The following is an 18,803-nucleotide window of genomic DNA, read 5'->3' on the forward strand; positions in this document are numbered from 1 at the left end:
CCTTGACGTAGCCCGCTGTAGAACCAATGCTTGCTGCCCACAGAGATGGACTGCAAGGGGCTTGCAGCTATCTCAACAGATATTTCAGGGAATAACCTTAGTCTTTGAGAACTGATAGGCCCTCTGTAGCCCATCTGTTGCTGACATTCCCTCAAATTGTTACATCTTCAATACTCAGGCACAGAAGACAAGAAATTAGGAGACAGGAAAAAACTAAGATGCATGCTAAAAATAACCAAGAGGGGTTTTCATCATCCAACTCTGGGTTGTTTCCCTATTAGATAAGTTGTTTTGATAATAGAAACATGAGTTAAAACTATCTCTGCTCTTACAGCACAGCTGTATGTAGACTTAGTGTTCTTTATAGTTCACGTACAAACCAGCTGTGTTTTGATCCATAAATATTTTAGACTTCATAATCTTATTAAGAAATAGAGAATAGAAAACACTGTGTACACTTCTTTCAAGTATACATAATGAATAAACGCCTCATGAATGATTGCTTAGGAAAAAACAAACGAGCCAGGTTTGGTGGCTCAATCCTGTAGTCCCAGCATGGGGAAGTGAAGGAAGGAGGTTCGAGATCTCAAACTTATCCTTCAGCACAACTGAGGACAGCCTGCCTAAGAAAAATTGGGAGGTGGAGCCTATGTAGGAAGTCCTTGGCTTGCCGGAGACACACTCTCAAAGGATTCCTTCCATCCCCTAGTCTTCAAGACTAAAGAAGAAAATACAAGAAGGCAGATTACAGAAAACTACGCAGCATGTTAAAAATAAACAATGGGAATTTTCATGGTTTGACCCCACCATGGGTCCTTACTTTGTGCTGTTTGCTCAAGTTTCTTCACCAAACTATAGGCTTAGAGCCCAGGAAGAGATGCACTGTCCTCTCCATTCTAAAGCCAGGTTAAGATGAATGTCAATACACTCACTCAGAGTTCTCTCTGCAGAAGGTCAGTCAGCCTTAGCCAGGCAGTGGTGGCACACGCCTTTAATCCCAGAACTTGGGAGGCAGAGGCAGGCAGATTTCTGAGTTCGAGGCCAGCCTGGTCTACAGAGTGAGTTCCAGGACAGCCAGGACTACACAGAGAAACCCTGTCTCGAAAAAACAAACAAAAAAAAATTATGAAAGTAGGTCAGGCTGTGGTGAAACATGCCTTTAATACCAGCACTTGTGAGACAGAAGCAGGCAGATCTCTGAGTTCAAGGCCAGCCTGATCTACAGAGTGAGTTCTAGTATAGCCAAGGGTATACAGAGAAACCCTGTCTCAAAGAACAAAACAAAACAAAAAGCTATTAACTGCACCTAAATTAATCTGCAACATAATTTCAATTAATATGGCAAAAATCAGTTTGTGAAAGCTAATTCTAAAATTCACACAAAAAACAAGTGAGATCGAGAAATAGCTCAATGGTATACCATTTGTCTAGCATGTACAAAGACCTGTGTGCAAGCCCAGTACTCCTCCAAAAATATAAAAGAAAAGGAAATGGAAAAAAGAAATACCAAGAAAATCCTAAAAATGAAGGAGAGAACTACATTAATCAAACATCAAAGCCACTTGATTAATTATTATAACAAAGTATACTGGTGTATGAATAGGTAAGATAATGAATGACTCAAAGTCTGGAAAGAGACCAAATCACACTGTACAGGAAATTTTAATACAAAAAGAATGTCACAATTTTAATCAATGAGGAAAAATATTAATTATATAGTAAGTTTCTGGACCAGACTTGGTGGTACAGACCTGTAATCCTAGTTATATGAACAGTGAGACAAGAGGATTCAAAGCTCAAGGCCTAAGTTGATTAAGTAGTGCTCAGCAGCAGAGCACCAGCCTAACCTGAGCCCTAGTTCACTCTCCAATACTGCAATAATACACACACAAACGTCAGAGGATCAACAGAGTAGCCATCTAGAAAAAGTAAATTTAATAGTAAAATTAATTTAAAAGTAAATTTTGTAGTGAGATTTTGGTTTCTTTAGAACCACAGAATCCCAGGTGTGGGATATGGGGCTGCTTCGGATTGTTCACAGCAGCTGACTATGATTTGCCTTATGCTCTACTAGGGGTGTTATTTTGCCAGCTGCAGATAGATTTTGCAATTTGGAATTCTGGGAATTTTTCATAGGATATATAAATGCTAGAGCCCCAACAGTAGGGGCTGGTTGGCTGGCTGGTGGTTGGATGAGGTCTGTTGCGGTTTATTAAGTAGTCATGTTTGAAGAGACGAAAAGAAGAAACTAGATATCCTGATAGCAAAGTTCTTGCCCCAAGGAACGTGATGTCCCTAATCGGCAGGAAGTAGTCTAAGGATATTGTCGCCCCCTTTTCTCCTGTCCTTTTTTCTCTCCTACTTAGTGTTAGGGGGTTGAAAGGGTAGAAATAAGGGTGAAGAAGGGTGGAAGAAAGAACCCACAAAGTAGCCAATATCCGGCTATACTATTTAACATAAAATAATAAAACTACAAAATTTCAAAAGAAAAAAGGGGCTATGGAGAGCAATCAGGTAGCAAAGTACTTGTCACATAAGCATGGTGGCCTGAGCTTGATCTCCAGCACTCACGTGAGAAAGCCAGACATGGTGGCTCACTCCTTTCATTCCAACATAGAAAAGCAAAGGCAGGTGGATCTCTGTGAGTTCAAGGACAGATGCCCTACATAGCCAGTTTCAGGACAGCCAGGCCTACATAGAAAGACCTTGTCTCAAGAAATCAAAGTATAATGAGACAGGTGTTGTGGTATAGTACATGTCTTTATATTCAGCACTTCCGGAGGTAAAGACAGAAAGATCTCTGATCAGGCCTGCCTGATCTACAGAGCAAATTCCAGAACAGCCAAAGTTATACAAAGAAACCCTGTCTCAAAAATAAATACATAAATAATAAATAGTATTAATACAAATAAATAAATAAAAATATAAGGTGGAGCCCAGCATAGTGTTACATGCATTTAATCCGACATAAAAACAGGAGGTAAAGACAGAGCAGATCTCTGAGTTCTAGATCAGCCAAAGCTACACAGCAAGACCCTGTCTTAAAAACAAACCAAAAAAGTGAAGATTTGATGAAGACAATATCCAACCTCTGGTCTATGTACTCGGAGGAGGTGGAAGGAGGGAAGAAGAAGGAGGAGGGGGAAGGAGAAAAAAAGAGTGGGAAGAGGAGGGAAAGGAGGTGGTGATTTATTTGAGCTCATAATTCTGGTTCAGGTTCAAGTGGCTTTCTTTCTAACAAAGTCCTAAAAAGCAGTTCAAGGTATCACAGGAACATATGGCATTCTCTGGTCTTTTTCTTATAGAACTAACAATAGGGGACCTTACACAGACGACTTATCTAATCTTGATCACTTCTAAAGGCCACGACTCTAAATACAATTGTAACACTTTGTAATTGTAACATTGTAAAGTGAAGTAACACTTTACAATGGATTTGATTAAACTTTACCATTAGTTTTTGGATGCACAAATCATATTCGAACCAAAATGCCTAAGAACGCGATTTTTAAAAAATAAGTTTGGAGCCGGGCAGTGGTGGCACATGCCTTTAATCCCAGCACTTGGGAGGCAGAGGCAGGCAGATTTCTGAGTTCGAGACCAGCCTGGTCTACAGAGTGATTTCCAGGACAGCCAGGGCTACACAGAGAAACCGTGTCTCGAAAAAACAAACAAACAAACAAATTCAATTAAAATAAAATTAGACGCTGGATAAAAAAACAAAAGTATTGTATTTTAAAACACAAAACAGCCAAATACAGTCCTATACCAGAGACTGTAGCATAAATAGAAGTATTAGAATCAATGCAAGTTCAAAACCAGCCCTGTCAATACAGTAAGTTTGAAGCTAGCCAGAACATTCATGCTTACACGTACATACACACACACACACACACACTACAAAAGAGGGTTGGCAGAATGTTTGCCTAGCATGTACAAGGCCCTGGACTCTGTTGTAAATATCATAACAATTAAAAAAAAAAAAAAAACAGGTAGAAGTTATATGAACACAGTTTCTCCAAATAGTTTAAAGTACATCTGGCAGTTCACAGCTTACATAATCCCAGCACTCAGAAGGCTGAGGCTGCCAGTTACAAAGTGTGGCGATATGTGCCTGTAATCCCAACTCTTGGGAAGTTCGGACAGCTGGATCTTTGGGAGTTCAAAGCCAGCCAGGGTTACATGCTGAGACTCTACCTTAAAAAAGTAGTAACAAACAAACAAACAAAACATCACAAACAACTGTTAATGCTGCAGTGATTCTGACCACCAGAAAAACCTCACAAGGCCGGGCAGTGGTGGCGCTCGCCTTTAATCCCAGCACTTGGGAGGCAGAGGCAGGCGGATTTCTGAGTTTGAGGCCAGCCTGAATTAGCTCCAGGACAGCCAGAGCTATACAGAGAAACACTCTGTCTCGAAAAACCAAAAAAAAAAAAAGAAAAAAAATGAAAAAAAAGAAAACCCACACAAAACAAGCTGAGACATCACCCACCTTGAACACTTCGGAGAAGAACCCAGATCCTATTTTTTCTCGGGTGAAGTCATCCAAACTCGTCAGTCTGGAAAAGGCACTAATAATCGCACGATATGAAGATGACGAAACTCTTCCCACCTGCACAGTGTTCCCATCCCCTCCACCACCTCCTTCAAATTCTTCCAGCCGCTCCACACGTGGGGGAAATCCTGCAATTGAGTTCCGCTTGCTCCGATCCATAATCTCAATCACTTCTTCATTTAAGAAGAAACTCCACACATAATTTTTATTCAATTTTACTTCTTTTCCAGTGTGATACTACAGGAAAAATAAACACATACACACATTTTACTAAAACCATTAATGACTACAAGAAAATTAACAAATTCTCAGTGCAAGAATATTTGTTTATACTGATTTCCAGATCTAAACAATATTTCTGTCTTCACTTTCAAAATAACAGTGATAAACACAAAAGGTAAGCTGTAATAAACCCATCCTTAATGTGACTAGAATATGAAGATCATAGATTATGTTTTTTAAAAATTAAGAATTATTTATTTCATTTCATGTGGATTTGCCTGCATGTGTATGATATGCTTGCCTGGCACCCAAAGTGGTCCAAAGAGGCCTTCAGATCCCCTGGAATTGGAGTTAGAACTTCTGTTATCCTGGCTAGTTTTTATATCAACTTGACACATGTAGAGTCACTTGGGAAAAGGAACTCTCAACTGTTGTTTTAAAAAACTAAATTCCAGAGCTGGAGAGATATCTTAGTTTAAGAGCATGGATTACTCTTAACCTGAGTTCAATTCCCAGTAACCACATGGTGGCTCACAACCATCTGTAATGAGATCTGATGCCCTCCTTCTGCTGTGTCTAAAGACAGAGACAGTGTACCCATATACATAAAATAAATAAATCTCTTTTAAAAACAAACAAACAAAAGAAAAAACAAATTCAAATTTTCAATTTTACCAAACGAGGACTCTAGAGCTATGGTGAAAGCCAGCTAGCTCGGAAAGGCAGCTATCTTACCCAGTGGCCCTTCCTACTAAGTAGACTACTACAGCAGCCCTGCTGTGGGGCCCATATGACCTTGAAATCCTTATTCTTCTGACCCTACCTCATAGATGCTAGGGTTAGAATGCTCAGAATTACTTGTTGCAGCTTGTCGAAGCTCAATGGGTCTGATTTTACATTCTTAGCTAAGTAGGGAGAGGAAAAGGATTTTACCTCTGGGCTGGGCTGGCTTGGTAGGAGTCTTGTTACAAGTATAGCTCAATAAACTGAAATTTTTTTTATGTGTATTTTGAAAAATAGCATATCTTTGTTCATAGGACCTACCTTTCTTTTTTGAAAGAGGGTGTCTTATTCAGAATCCCAGGCTGGCTTCAAACCAGATTCTCCTGCCTAAGCCTCTGGAGTGCTGAAATAGCATCCACTTATCACTACACCTAGCTCAAACATTTTTTAAGAGAGAGGAGAAAAATCTGGGGATTTGTTTTCAGTAACACCATGTTTTAGTTAGGGTTTCTACTGCTGCAATGAACTACCATGACCAAAAAGTAAAGTTGGGGAGGAAAGGGTTATTCGGTTTACACTTCCATATTGCTGTTCATCACCAAAGAAAATCAGGACAGAAACTCAAACACAGCAGGAACATAGAGGCAGGAGCTGATGCAAAGACCACGGAGGGCTGCTGCTTACTGGCTTGTTTCCCATGGCTTGCTCAGCCTGTTTTCTTATAGAATGCAGAACCGCCAGCCCAGGGATGAAACCACCCATAATGAGCTGAGTCCTCCCCCATCAATAATGAAGAAAATGTCCTTCAGCCAGATCTTATGGAAGCATTTCCCAGTTAAGGTTCCTTGCTTTCAGGTAGCTCTACTTTGTGTGTCAAGTTGACATAAGACTAGCCAGCACACACAATTAGTGATGCCTATATACATAAGTTCAGCAGGAAGAGGCTAAGAATAATGTGGGCCAGATATTATTCAAGGCTAGCCTGGGCTACATTGCAAGCACATCTCAAACAAACAAACAAACAAAACAAGGTCTGCCTCAGCTATATAGCAAGTTGGGCTGGCATGGACCACATGTCTAAAAAATAATAATAAAATAAAAAAGATCTATGTATGTTTGTACATGTATGCTTATAATCTAAACTTTTTTTGTTGTTGTTGTTTTTTTTTTCAAGACAGGGTTTCTCTGTGTAGCCCTGGCTGTCCTGGAACTCACTCTGTAGACCAGGCTGGCCTTGAACTCAGAAATCTGCCTGCTTCTGCCTCCCAAATGCTGGGATTAAAGGCGTGCGCCAACACCGCCCGGCTAATCTAAACATTTAGGAGGTAGAGACAGGAGGTTCAGGATTTCAAGTCCAGTTACAAAGCAAGTTTTTTAGGCAAGTCTATTACTACAGAAGAATGTGTCTTCAAAGAGGGAACAAAGGAAATATGCATAGGACACTCTATATTTAGCACAGTAATGGCATTCTGGTCTTCTGAGCACACATCAGAATGCCATGGAAACATGGACAGTGAAGACCATGCCAGTGAGGATTCAAAGAGGAGGGCTCTTCCGGGAACTGGGCTAGAGGCCATTCACACTCCACTCCAGCAAAGTGACCATCTCCTCAGAACGGCAGTGAGACTGCATTTAAAAACAATTGTTGTTTAAAAAGTTGTTTGAAGGAGAGAATTTCAAGACAACAGAACAAAGGGACTGTGGCATGGTTGTTGCTCACAGTATTTACAACTTACTGAGGGGAGGGGGAGGGGGAAGGGGGAGGGGGGAAGAAAAGGGAGAAAGGCATGAAAATGTGCACTACAGAAAAAATAAAAAAGTTGTGAACCCTGTCAAAGTTATGGCTAGAAATGTGCAGCTTAATAAGGAAAGGAACCTGAAGCCAACGAAAGCTGAGAGTGGGCAGATTGAGACCAAGCAGCTGTAGCTGTTGAAGAGATTAGCACCATTATGGAGACCCTTGAGACTTTGTACAAGCTCAACAGGAAACAAGATACCACACATTAAGAACTCAGGGATAACAAAGCAAACTTCCTATGAGAGTATCTGAGAGGACAGAGCCTTCAGGGTACTTACTAGAACACTGCTGCCTGAGAAGCTGGTTCCCCAGGCTCAGCCACAGACGACACAGGGATGGCGGTAGCTGTAGTCCCTAGAGGGCCTGACTACTCTTCTCCTTCTCTTCTCTTGTCTCCTCCCTTTCCTTCCCCTCCCGCCTCCTCCCGCCCCTTTTGAGTTTACAGAGACAAGATTTGTCTGTGTATCCCTGTGTGTTCCACCCTCAAGCTCACAGAGATTTGCCTGCCTCTGCCTCCCAGTGCTGGGATTAAAGGCGTGTATCACCACTCCCAGACTTCCTGGCTACACTTTAGAGCTGGCAGAATTTGGCTGATTTTTCAGGCATTCCAGATACAAGAGGCGGTCATGGAGGCTGGTACCAAGTTAGCAGAGGCTAAGCAACATGCAGCAGGTTTGGAGTCTCTATGCATGAGAATACTGAGTGGTCTGTGGATGAGTCCATAAAGAAGCCAGACTTACAGTGGGGACTCTATGATACTGGAGGTACCAGAAATGTGAGACATCTCCAACGAGAGCTGCAGGTACTGAGCACAGCTTATCCAAGAGGAAGGCTGTGTATACTGTAGGGTCATGGCTACCCAAGTCCACTGGAACCAGACAATGTCGTGAGGAGTCATGAAACTACATGGTTTGATGTTTGTGCTGCTACATTTTGGTTTTTCTCTGAGCCAATTATTTCTTTTTGTTTTGTTTTTGAGACAGGGTTTCTCTGTATAGCTCTGGCTGTCCTGGAACTAACTCACTCTGTAGACCAGGCTGGCCTCAAACTCAGAAATCCGCCTGCCTCTGCCTCCCAAGTGCTGGGATTAAAGGCGTGTGCCACCACTGCCCGGCTTGTTTTTCTTTAATTTCTTTTCTATGCCTCTATTCCTTCTTTTAGTGTGGGAATGTTTGCTTTGTGCTACTGTGTATTAGAAGTATATAAATATTTTCTTGATTTTTATAAAGCCTCACAGTTAAAAGCCAGCCTTGAAGCCAGGTATGGTAGTACATGCCTATAATCTCAGCACATACTAGGAAGATTCAAGAGAGTCAGTTCAAGGTAACCCTTAGCTACACTGATTCTCGGGATCAGTCTTAGCTACATGAGACCCAGTCAAGAAGATCGAGGCAGAGAACACATCTTGAGACTCAGAAGAAACATTAGACTTGTGAACAGGGTTAGAGCTGTTAAGGCTTTGGGGACGTGTAAAAGATGACCTAAGGGCATTTTGCATTCTATGATGAACGCTGAGGGAAGCAGAAGCTGCCTTGTCTAGCCTTAATAGAAGAGGGGATGCCTAGTCTTACTGCAACTTGATGTGCTGTGGCTGGCTGATACCCACAAGGCCCTTTTCTCAAAAGAAAAAAGGAGTGGATGGCAGAGGCAAGATGAGAGAAGGAAAAGAAACTATGGTCTAAATTGAAATAAAAATTAAAAAAATAAATAAATTCTGAGCAAGAAAAAAAAAAAAAAGATTAACACTGGGCCAAGAAGGGCCATGAGTGGAATATTATACTTTAAAGCCATAATTCTCAATCCTTGGGTCCCTGTCTCTTTGGAGGTTAGGCACAGAGGCGGCCTAAGACCATTGGAAAACACAGATGGTTATATTACAATACATAGCAGTAGCAAAGTTACAGTTATGAAGTAGCAATGATATGGCTGTGGGGGTCATCACAACATGCATTGAAGGCTTGCAGTATTAGGGAGGTTGAGAAACACTGCTTTGGGTATCAGATTGATAAAGGATGAACTTGTGATGGTTCCTTTTGACTAGTCTCCTTGATGACGAGATCCCGAGACCATTAGTGAGGCACATTTGTGTATGTCTGAGAGATTTCCTAGAGAGGATTAGCTAAGGACAGCAAATACAGCTAGAATATGTGTAGCACCAACGGGAGTTGGAGTCTGAATAAAGGAGGTCACAGTCAAAACCAAGTGAGTGCCCGTAGTCTGCTTCCGTGAGATGTGAGCAGGAGACTCCCACAATTACAGAGCTGCCTGCCACCATGCCTTCCCTACAGTGAACAACATCCCCTCAAAACTGTAAGCCAATACAAGTTCTCCCTTCAGTTGCTTTTTGAGAGGTTACCTGTTCACAGCAAGGAGAAAAACCACTAATATAGAAACTAAATTCATAACAGCAACTGCTTTGATAGGGAAAAAATGAGACATGGAATGAAAATAAAAAGAATTCTAATGTTTATGTTTTATTGCCTTTTACTAAAAAACAAAAACCTGCCAGGTGGTGGTGGTGCCCACCTGTGATGCCAGTCCTTGGGAGGCAGAGGCAGGCAAATCTCTGAGTTTGAGGCCAGCCTGGTCTACAAAGCAAGTTCCAGGCCTGCCAGAGCTACACAGAGAAACCCTGTCTTGAAAACAAACAAATAACAACAAAAACAAAACCTTACAAGCTGGCAAGAGAGCTCGTTCCACCAAGGCTGGTAACCAAGCCCTGGCAGGCAACCTGAGCTGGCTCCTTGGGACCCACATGGAGGAGGAAAGAATCGACTCCCACAAGTTGTCTTTCTCTCTCCACATGCATGCTGTGATATGTACACACACACAAACATATAAACACACATATACATACACAAACATGCATGCACACAGCATACAAACATGCACACACTTTCTTTAAAAGTTCAATATAGCACAACACAAATAAAGTAAGACCCTGTCTCCAAAAAATTAATTTTAAAATAAAGTTGTTATTTATGATAATACTGTCAGGTCCCAAAACTTGTCCCAGGTTTCTGAGACCTGACAAATACTTATATAAATAGTATTTATTAAATTGTATTTTCCTACAGTTTAAATTTTTTATTTTGTTTTGGTTTTTGGGTTGTTTGTTTAAGGCAGGTTCTCTCAATGTAGAACAGGCTGGCCTCCAACTCACAAGAGATCCCCCTGCCTCTGCCTTCTAAGTGCTAGAATTACAGATGTTCACACACACACACACACCAAAGCTCTGGCTTAAAACTTTTTTAAATAAAATATTTTTCAATTTTTTTTCTTTTTCTTAAGTCTATTGCTAATATAACAGTTATTTGACATGTGTAGGCCAAGAAAACACAAAACAATTTGGTGAATAAACAGCAACCCAGTATGTAAGCAAGCCTCCAGACTCTCAAACTATCCTGCAACAGTTCCATACAGTCCAAGGAATATTTAGATCCTACACTAAACTCTCATAAGCATTGTGAAAACTTTTAGGAGAGTCTAACTTACACAAGTCATAAATTTAAAACAGAAAAGAATGTATTTAGTTTAGAGTCCCTCTTACACGCTAAAGTAATATTAATCTCTAGGCGGCTGGGACAAATGGTAGACAGTGCAGTCCCTTAATTCATTAACAATTTTTTAAAATTCTGAGAAAGGAAAGTGCCCAAGCTGTGTCTTCTGTTCCCGTGGCAAGCCACTAAGCATACTTTACTTCATTATTATTATATATGTATGCATGATGTGGTACACATGTTTGTGCAGGGTGTATGTTCATGTATGATGGTGCGTGTGCACATGTGTCTGTGTATGAGTATGTGCATGTGAATGTAGGCATGAATTCCTGAGTGCTAGATGTCAAACTCGGGTCCTCTGCAAGAGTAGTTAAGTGCTCTTATTAATAAGCTTCTCTCCACTTCCTCCACTGCTTTTTGTTGCTGTTGTGTTTTAGTTTTTGAGGACAGGTTTCTCTATGTAGCCCTGGCTGTCCTGGAACTCACTTTGTAAACCAAATTGTCTCTAAACTCAGAGATGTCTCTGTCTCCAGTGTTGAGATTAAAGGCACCATCACACCTGGCTCTCTGACAAATTTTAATTAGCTATCAAAGGCAAGAAAGTTATGGATAAACCACACAAAGGCTGCTGACATGGCTCAGCTAAATGAGTAAAGGCACCTGCTGACAACCTGAGTTTGAGCCCTGGGACTAACAAGGTGGAAGGAACCAACCTGCAAGCTGTACTCTGACCTCTACAGAGCCTGCTCTCTTATTCTGGGTATGTGTACCTACACAATCACACACACACATACACACAAAATAATAAAGTGTTTAAACTTGCCAGGCATAGTGGCATGTTCCTTTAATCCCAGCACTCAAGAGACTGAGGCTGTTTGTTGGATCTCTCTGAGTTTGAATGAGGTCTACATAGTGAGTTCCAGGACAGGCAAAATACATAGTGAGACCCTGTTTAAAAGTAGATGATAGATAGATAGATAGATAGATAGATAGATAGATAGATAGATAGATAGATAGATGATAGATAGATGATAGATAGATGGATGGATAGAACAAAACTTTCCTGGGGGACTTGGAGGAGACTGCTGTGTTTTAAAGCATATATTTATTAATTCAGGGAGGAGCTCCATGAGCCATAGTGAGCACCCAGAAGGCAGAGGATGACTTGCAGTTTTAAAATCAGAAAATATACTATTTGTAATGTATGAAATGTTAATTAAGTAACATGTTTTCTGACCCTGGATTACTTGTCTTAGGTCTTATTTACAGAGTGTCATCTTTTAAAAAGTGTATGTTTATTTTTATTTTATGCAAAAAGTGTTTTGCCTGCATGTATGTAGGTGGGTGCCTGGTATCCTCAAAGGCCAGAAGACAGCACTGTATCTCCTACAACTAGAAGCAGACAGTTGGGACCTGCCTGCCATACAGGTGCTGGGAACTGAACCAAAAGCAGCCAAGTGCTCTTAACCACTGAACCATCTCTCCAGCCCTGAAATAGCACCTTTTGACACTTGTGGTATAATATAAATTTTGGCAGCAACGGACAATTAAAATAACCCTTACATTTACCAGAAAGATGCAATGATTGAAAAATATGTATTTTATGGCTGGGATTATAGCTCAGTTAGCAGAGTGTGTTTACCCAGCTTGTACAAAGCCCTGGGTTCATCCCTCGACATCACCAGATGTGGTGCACATGCCTGTAATCCTAGCACCCAGGAAGTGGAGGTGGGAGGGTCACAGATTCAAGGAATTCTTGGATACATCCTGAGTCACATGAGACCTTAAGAGAAAAAGAAGGAAGAGGAAAGGAAGTAGAAAGGAAAAACAAAAAACATGGATTTTAAGCACTACACAGACTACTTGTTCAGTATGAGTGATTTGTTTGTTTTGTGTTTTTTTTTGTGGAGACAAGATCTCTCTGTGGAGCCCTGTCTGTGCTAATACTGGCGCTGTAGGCTAGGCTAGTCTCAGACTAGGACATCCTCCTGCCTCTGCTTTCCAAGGGCTAAAAACAAACATGTCAAACCTAACAGCGAAGTGTGAGTTATTTTAAGCTGGTAAAAACTTGGATTTTCTTCTTACTGCTGGAGATGGAACCCAGAGTCTCGAACATGCTAGGTAAGCATTCTTCACTGAGCCTATGCCTAGGCAGAATATGGACTTTTTAATAAAATGAACATTGGTAATACTCCATCTCTCACATAATAATAATTCAGATAGAGTCTCACTGCTTCTCAACTAAAGGCATGTGAAAATCTCCTGAGGGAGGCTAGATCTCCTTGTCAAGGAGGTTGGGGGTGTGGGGTAGGCAATCCTGGCATTTTAGTGGGCAGGAGCCAAAGAAACTGAATGTCCTGCAGTGCAGAGCACAGTCCTGCACAACAAAGACTTGTCCTCCCTGGAATGCCAGCAGCGCCCAGCTGAGATGCCTGCACTGGAAAAGCTTCATCGCTTTTGTCCAGAAACAGGAAATGGCCTTTAGTGGTCTTTCAAAAATGCCAAAATTATGTGGCTTACAAGGAAACAAACACATTTCTTATTTGGCTTTTAAGACAGTTTAGTTATATAGCCCTGGATGACCTAGAACTTGCTACACAGACCAACCTGGCCTTAAACTCGGAGATCCTCCTGCCTCTGCCACCCAGGCACTGGGATTAAATGTCTGCACCTGGTCAAACATTTTTTGTACTTCTGTTACAAAGTGGACTTTTAGACAGAAGAAAGGAGAGGAGAGTTGAGGGGGAAGAGGAGGGTGGAAGAAGAAAGGGAAGACGGAAAAGGGAGGAAGGAGAGAAGGAAATTCTAACACAGCCTCTTTTGTAAAGTTAATTTCATTTCCATTGAGATTGGAGAGGCTGGAAAGATGGCTCAGCAGTTAGGAGTCCCAGTACCCACATTTTGGTTCCTAACCTTTGGCATGTAACTCCAGTCCCTGGGGATATGACATCCTCTTTGGATCTCCTCAGACACTGCATGCACATGGTGCTCATACATACATGCAGGTAAAACACCCCAAAACCACGAAATAAACTTTCTTTTAACTTTTCTTTCTTTCTTTCTTTCTTTTTTTTGTTTGACTTTTTTCAAGAAAAGTTGTTTTGTTTTGTTTTGTTTTGTTTTTCTGTGTAGACCTGGCTGTCCTGGAACTAGCTCTGTAGACCAGGCTGGTCTCAAACTCACAGAGATCCATCTACCTCGGAAACTCCCACCCTGCCAGTGATGGCCTTAAAGGTGGACATTGTCCCCACCCAGTCTTAAAAACTTTTTAAAAGAAACAAAGTAGGTAGAATTAGAAGTTGTGATGCAACTGGTGAGACAGCTCAGTGGGTAAAGTGCCTGCCACCAGAGTTCCATTCCCAAGCCCCACGTGGTAGGAGAGAACTGACTAGGAAGTTACCCATACACTCTACCTAAACAAATAACAAGTATATGCACAGACACACACTAAATAAATAAATAGAATTTTAAATAGAACCATTTTTTAAAATTACAGTTGGAACCAATTGAAAAAAAGATGATAAACTAAATTTTTTTTAATCTTTCCAAAAAGGAAATTCTATAAACCATTTTTCCCAACAAATGTAGGAAACTTTCAGGATTCTCAGATCACCCTCCTAGCTGAAATGCTTCTATAGATAACTGCAGGCACCACTTACCATGGCCCATACACTCTGACAATTGTTTCTGGTTTTTAATTTATTTTTATTTTATGTACATTGGTGTTTTGCCTGCATGAATGTCTGTGTGAAGGTGTTGGATCCCCCCAGAACTAGAACTACAAACGGTTGTGAGTTGTCAAGTGGGTGCTGGGAATTGAACCAGGGTCCTCTGGAAGGGGAGCCAATGCTATTAACCACTGAGCCATCTCTCCAGCCCCAACCGATTATTATATGTATGTTTCCCCTAACCTTTATGATATCTCTGCAAAGTGTGCATTATCGAACATGTAGGGGAGAAGGTCACTGCGTGTGGTGGCACATATCTTTAATCCAAGCAATGGGAGATAGAGGCAGGTGTATCTGATCTACAAAGCAATTCCCCTTGCTATGAATTCACTGGGAGATTTGTATCTCAAGGAATAAAAAGGGGAGATAGGTAAGACTGTCAAATTAAGACCTGTTGGAAGATAATACAGGGGTTCAAAAGTTAAGTTTCCAAAGCTAAGCACTTACCACTATAAAGTGTCTCCCTCCACAAACACAGCTACATTCCTGTTAATTACAGAAAGTACTACTAGTCTCTACCCTTCCTGAACAAAGAGACTAAAATGTATACAAACCATATCTTGCCAGCGACCTCTAAAGGCAGGAGTTCTTAACCTGTAAGTTGAGACTCCCTTAAGGGTCTCATATCAGATATTTACATTATGACTCATAACAGTAGCAAAATTATAGTTATGAAGTAGCAACAAAAATAATTTTGTGGTTGGGGTCACCACTGGGGAACTGTATTAAAGGGCCGCAGTGTTAGCAAGGTTGAGAACCACTGCTCTAAGGCTTTTAAAAGACTTCAGTCACTTAGTTATTATAAAGCAAAAACTACCATTGATCCTAACAGACTTCTTTTTGTTGTTCAACTGTTGTGTGTTTGTCTGTTTGTTCATCCTAGAGTTCGGTTCATATGGAGGTTTGTTTATTGTTGTTGCCTCCTCCTAGACCACCCAAAACAGATTTTCTAGGAATGGATGACAAACTAGCAGGGGAAAAAATTGCCAATTCATTGCCATTCCTTCTAAACACACAGTGTTTGTTTCTTTTTCTTTCTTTTTGAGACATGGAAGGCCAGGCTGATCTCAGATTCCCTAAGTAGCTAAAGATGGCCCTAAATTTCTGATACTCCTGACTTTACTTCCCAGATATGAGCCAACACTCCCAGTTTTATGCCCTGCTGGGGCTCTGTGCTTGGTAGGCAAGTGCTCTACCAACTGTGCTATGTCCCCACACCCACAGATGTGCTAACATCACAAAACAAGGCAAACAACACTTGACAACAGTGAAGGTACAAATAAAACCCTACAATAGACTGAAGCACTGTCAACTGGTAACAAGATAGCACATTGTCAGGCCAGTAATGAGTATCTTCTATGTACACACACACACACACACACACACACTCCCACCCCAAACAAACAAACAAAAAGTGGTGAGGAAGACTCTCAAAATGAGGAAAATAGCAAATTTTGCAAACAAGATAATAAAGAATAGAAAAAGAATACAAATATAATATGCTGATGTCCTAATTATTTTGTTTTTTTCTAAAATCATAAAAACTCTTTAACTGATCTAAAAATAGAATAAGAATTTGTTCTGTATGATATGTGGCCATTCATTTTCCAGAATAGGAACACTGACAAGCATATTAGCTGTGTTTCAAGACCAAACAAACACATGGCAAATCCATATGACGGGTCAGCTCAGCAGTTATCCTTTCCATGAACCAATACAGCAAATACAGACACATTTCAGGTTGGTTGCATAATTAAAACTAAAAGCAATACTGCTGAGTTTGACACCCTGCTGTGAAATAATAAATTGCAATTGCCATTCAAACCAAAGGCATTCTAGCATAAAACTGACATCCCCTACTTAGCTGCAAACATCACAGTGGCATCTACTAATGCCAGACAGATGGAAAGATAGTCCTTAAAAGTGTGTTGGTTCTTTTGAGTAACTACCTTATTTGCTATGAAACTAGATCCACCAGGCTCAGGCCAGGCAGTGGGCCACAACATAAAATAGAAATTTAGGCTGAGAGTTACAAAGGCATTTGGAGGTAAATTAATTCAAATGTCTTAACCATTTACAGGAATCTCTGTAGTTTTTGTTTGGTTTATTAGTTTGTTGTTTTATTGAGATAAAGTTTTGCACTAGTCCAGGCTGGCCTGGAACATGTAATAACTCTCCTGCCTCATCCTCCTGACTTTACTCCTCCTGAGATTACTGGTATAAATCACCTCATCTGGCTAGGACTTCCTTCTATGAACTGCCCACGTGAAATCATGGAGATGGCTCAGCAGGTAAAAGTGCTTGTGGAGCAGACTGACAACCTGAGTTCAATCTCTGGTACCCACAGTGAAGGAAAGAACTGACTCCTGGAAGCTGTCCTTTGACATCCTCATATGTGCTAAAACCACCCATACAGAATAAAGAAAGAAATGTGATTTTAAAAAATTAAGCTATGTGACCAAACGATGACAACAAACTTCTGATCCTCCTCGGTAACAGGATTCCTGGCATGCACCACTGTAGCAGTTTTATACAGTCATCCAGAACTCATGCATCCTAGGCAAGCACTCTATCAAGCAAGCTACATCCCCTGTCCAGATGTTCAGATTCTTACAGATTTTTTTCTTTCCAATAAAAGAAAAACACGGCTTTGTAGTATATATTACTTTATTTGAATACTGGATCTGAGGCTAATAGTTAAAACAACAGCCAGTAAATAAGTACCAAAACGTATATTTTTCCTTAATAATATTCCCACTATTTCATAGGTATGAATGAGTTCAACAGCATTTCAGACTAGCTGGAAGGACATGAACTACAACCTATAATAGTTTTCATATATCACACATGACAGTTGAAAATCTTTAGTGAGCCAGCACTGTGCTCACACCTGTTATCCCACAGGGAGAAGGCTGAGGCTGGATCTCTTGAGTTTGAGTCCAGCCCAAGCTACAGCATGAGATCCTGTCTCAACAAAGTAGGGTAAAATCTTCAATTATTTCTGCTTCTTTGTTGTTGTTTTGGGGAGGGGGGGATCCAGATAGGGCTTCTCTAGCCTCTCGTCCTGGAACTCACTCTATAGATGAGGCTGCCCTCAAACTCAGAGATCTGCCTGCCTCTGTCTTCTGAGTGCTGGGATTAAAGATGTGCATCCCTACCGCCCAGCTGTAGTTAATCTCTCAACTGCTGAGCTATCTCTTCTGCCCTCCTAGCTCCAATTTCATCCATCTTTTGACTCTTCTATCCATAGACACAATCTACTTATGTGCTTAGTGTTAACTGCCAACTTGACAAAACCTAGAATCCTGAGATAGTCACCTCATTTGGGCATGCCACTGAGGGTCATCTTGACTGCATTTATCAGGTGAGAAGCCCCATGCACTGTGCAGAACACCATTCCTGGCTTTGACCCTGGAGAAGGAGAACTGAGCGACAGTATGCTAATTCAATCTGTCTCTGCTTTCTGATTATGAGCAAGATGTGACCTGCCACTTCTGATTCCTACCACCTTGACTTCTCCACCAGTGGACAGACCCTGGGATTGTGGGTCAGAATGAAGCCTTTCTCTTTTGAGCTGTTTATTTGTAACGCCTGCTGACACACCAGTGCCCGTTCATGTGACATTCTTTCTCAGTGTGTTCTTGGTTTCTTTCACATGGAAGCAACTAAAATGAGAAGTGCTCTCTGACCTTTCAATCTCCTTTGTGTGTGCTTTGATATGATATTGTCCAGCACAAATCCTTATTACAGTTATCTTACTGTACATTAATTGTTGCTTATCTGTTTTCTTCTGGACTATGAGCTCCATAAGGACTTGGACTTGAACGTGCTCACCTTCAAATGAATTATGGTATATGAATTTTAGTACTGGATATAAGTCAAAATGTACAGTTGGGGGAAAGGTAAAATTTAGACATTGAGATTCAAATTTTAGGGTTTTTTATTTTGGATTTAGTTTGGCTTTTTGTTGTCAACTGTCTGAAATGCGTTCTGGTGCATGTGCATATGTGTATGTCCACTTTGTGTTCTGAAGACAGAATCTCTGACTGGATCTTGCTGATTATACTAGACTGACTGGCCAGTGAGCCTCAGGACATCCTCTCTATCTCCCTAGCATTGGGATCATAGATACATGCCATTATATCATAGTTTTCTATATGAGATTTGGAGATTAAATTTGGGTCAAATCCTCAAGCTTGTACCATAAGCACTTTATCAGCTGAGCTATCTTACCTTATGAAGATTCAAACTCTATACTAGAAAAATATTCATTCTTT

The 18,803-nt window shown here is 40.9% G+C and overlaps 1 protein-coding gene across 2 annotated transcripts in view; it reads right to left on the minus strand.

Moving 5' to 3' along the window:
• Tesk2 (testis associated actin remodelling kinase 2) overlaps positions 1 to 18,803 on the minus strand; it is an 84,164-nt gene that overhangs the window by 55,601 nt on the left and 9,760 nt on the right. For both annotated transcript variants that reach the window (XM_034502081.2, XM_076934381.1), the window contains one exon: positions 4,493 to 4,792. In XM_034502081.2, coding sequence (XP_034357972.1) covers positions 4,493 to 4,714 — 222 coding nt within the window. In that variant the 5' untranslated portion in view covers positions 4,715 to 4,792. The remainder of the gene's footprint in view (positions 1 to 4,492; positions 4,793 to 18,803) is intronic.

This window comes from Arvicanthis niloticus, chromosome 5 (genome assembly GCF_011762505.2).
Source record: "Arvicanthis niloticus isolate mArvNil1 chromosome 5, mArvNil1.pat.X, whole genome shotgun sequence".
NCBI lineage: Eukaryota > Metazoa > Chordata > Mammalia > Rodentia > Muridae > Arvicanthis > Arvicanthis niloticus.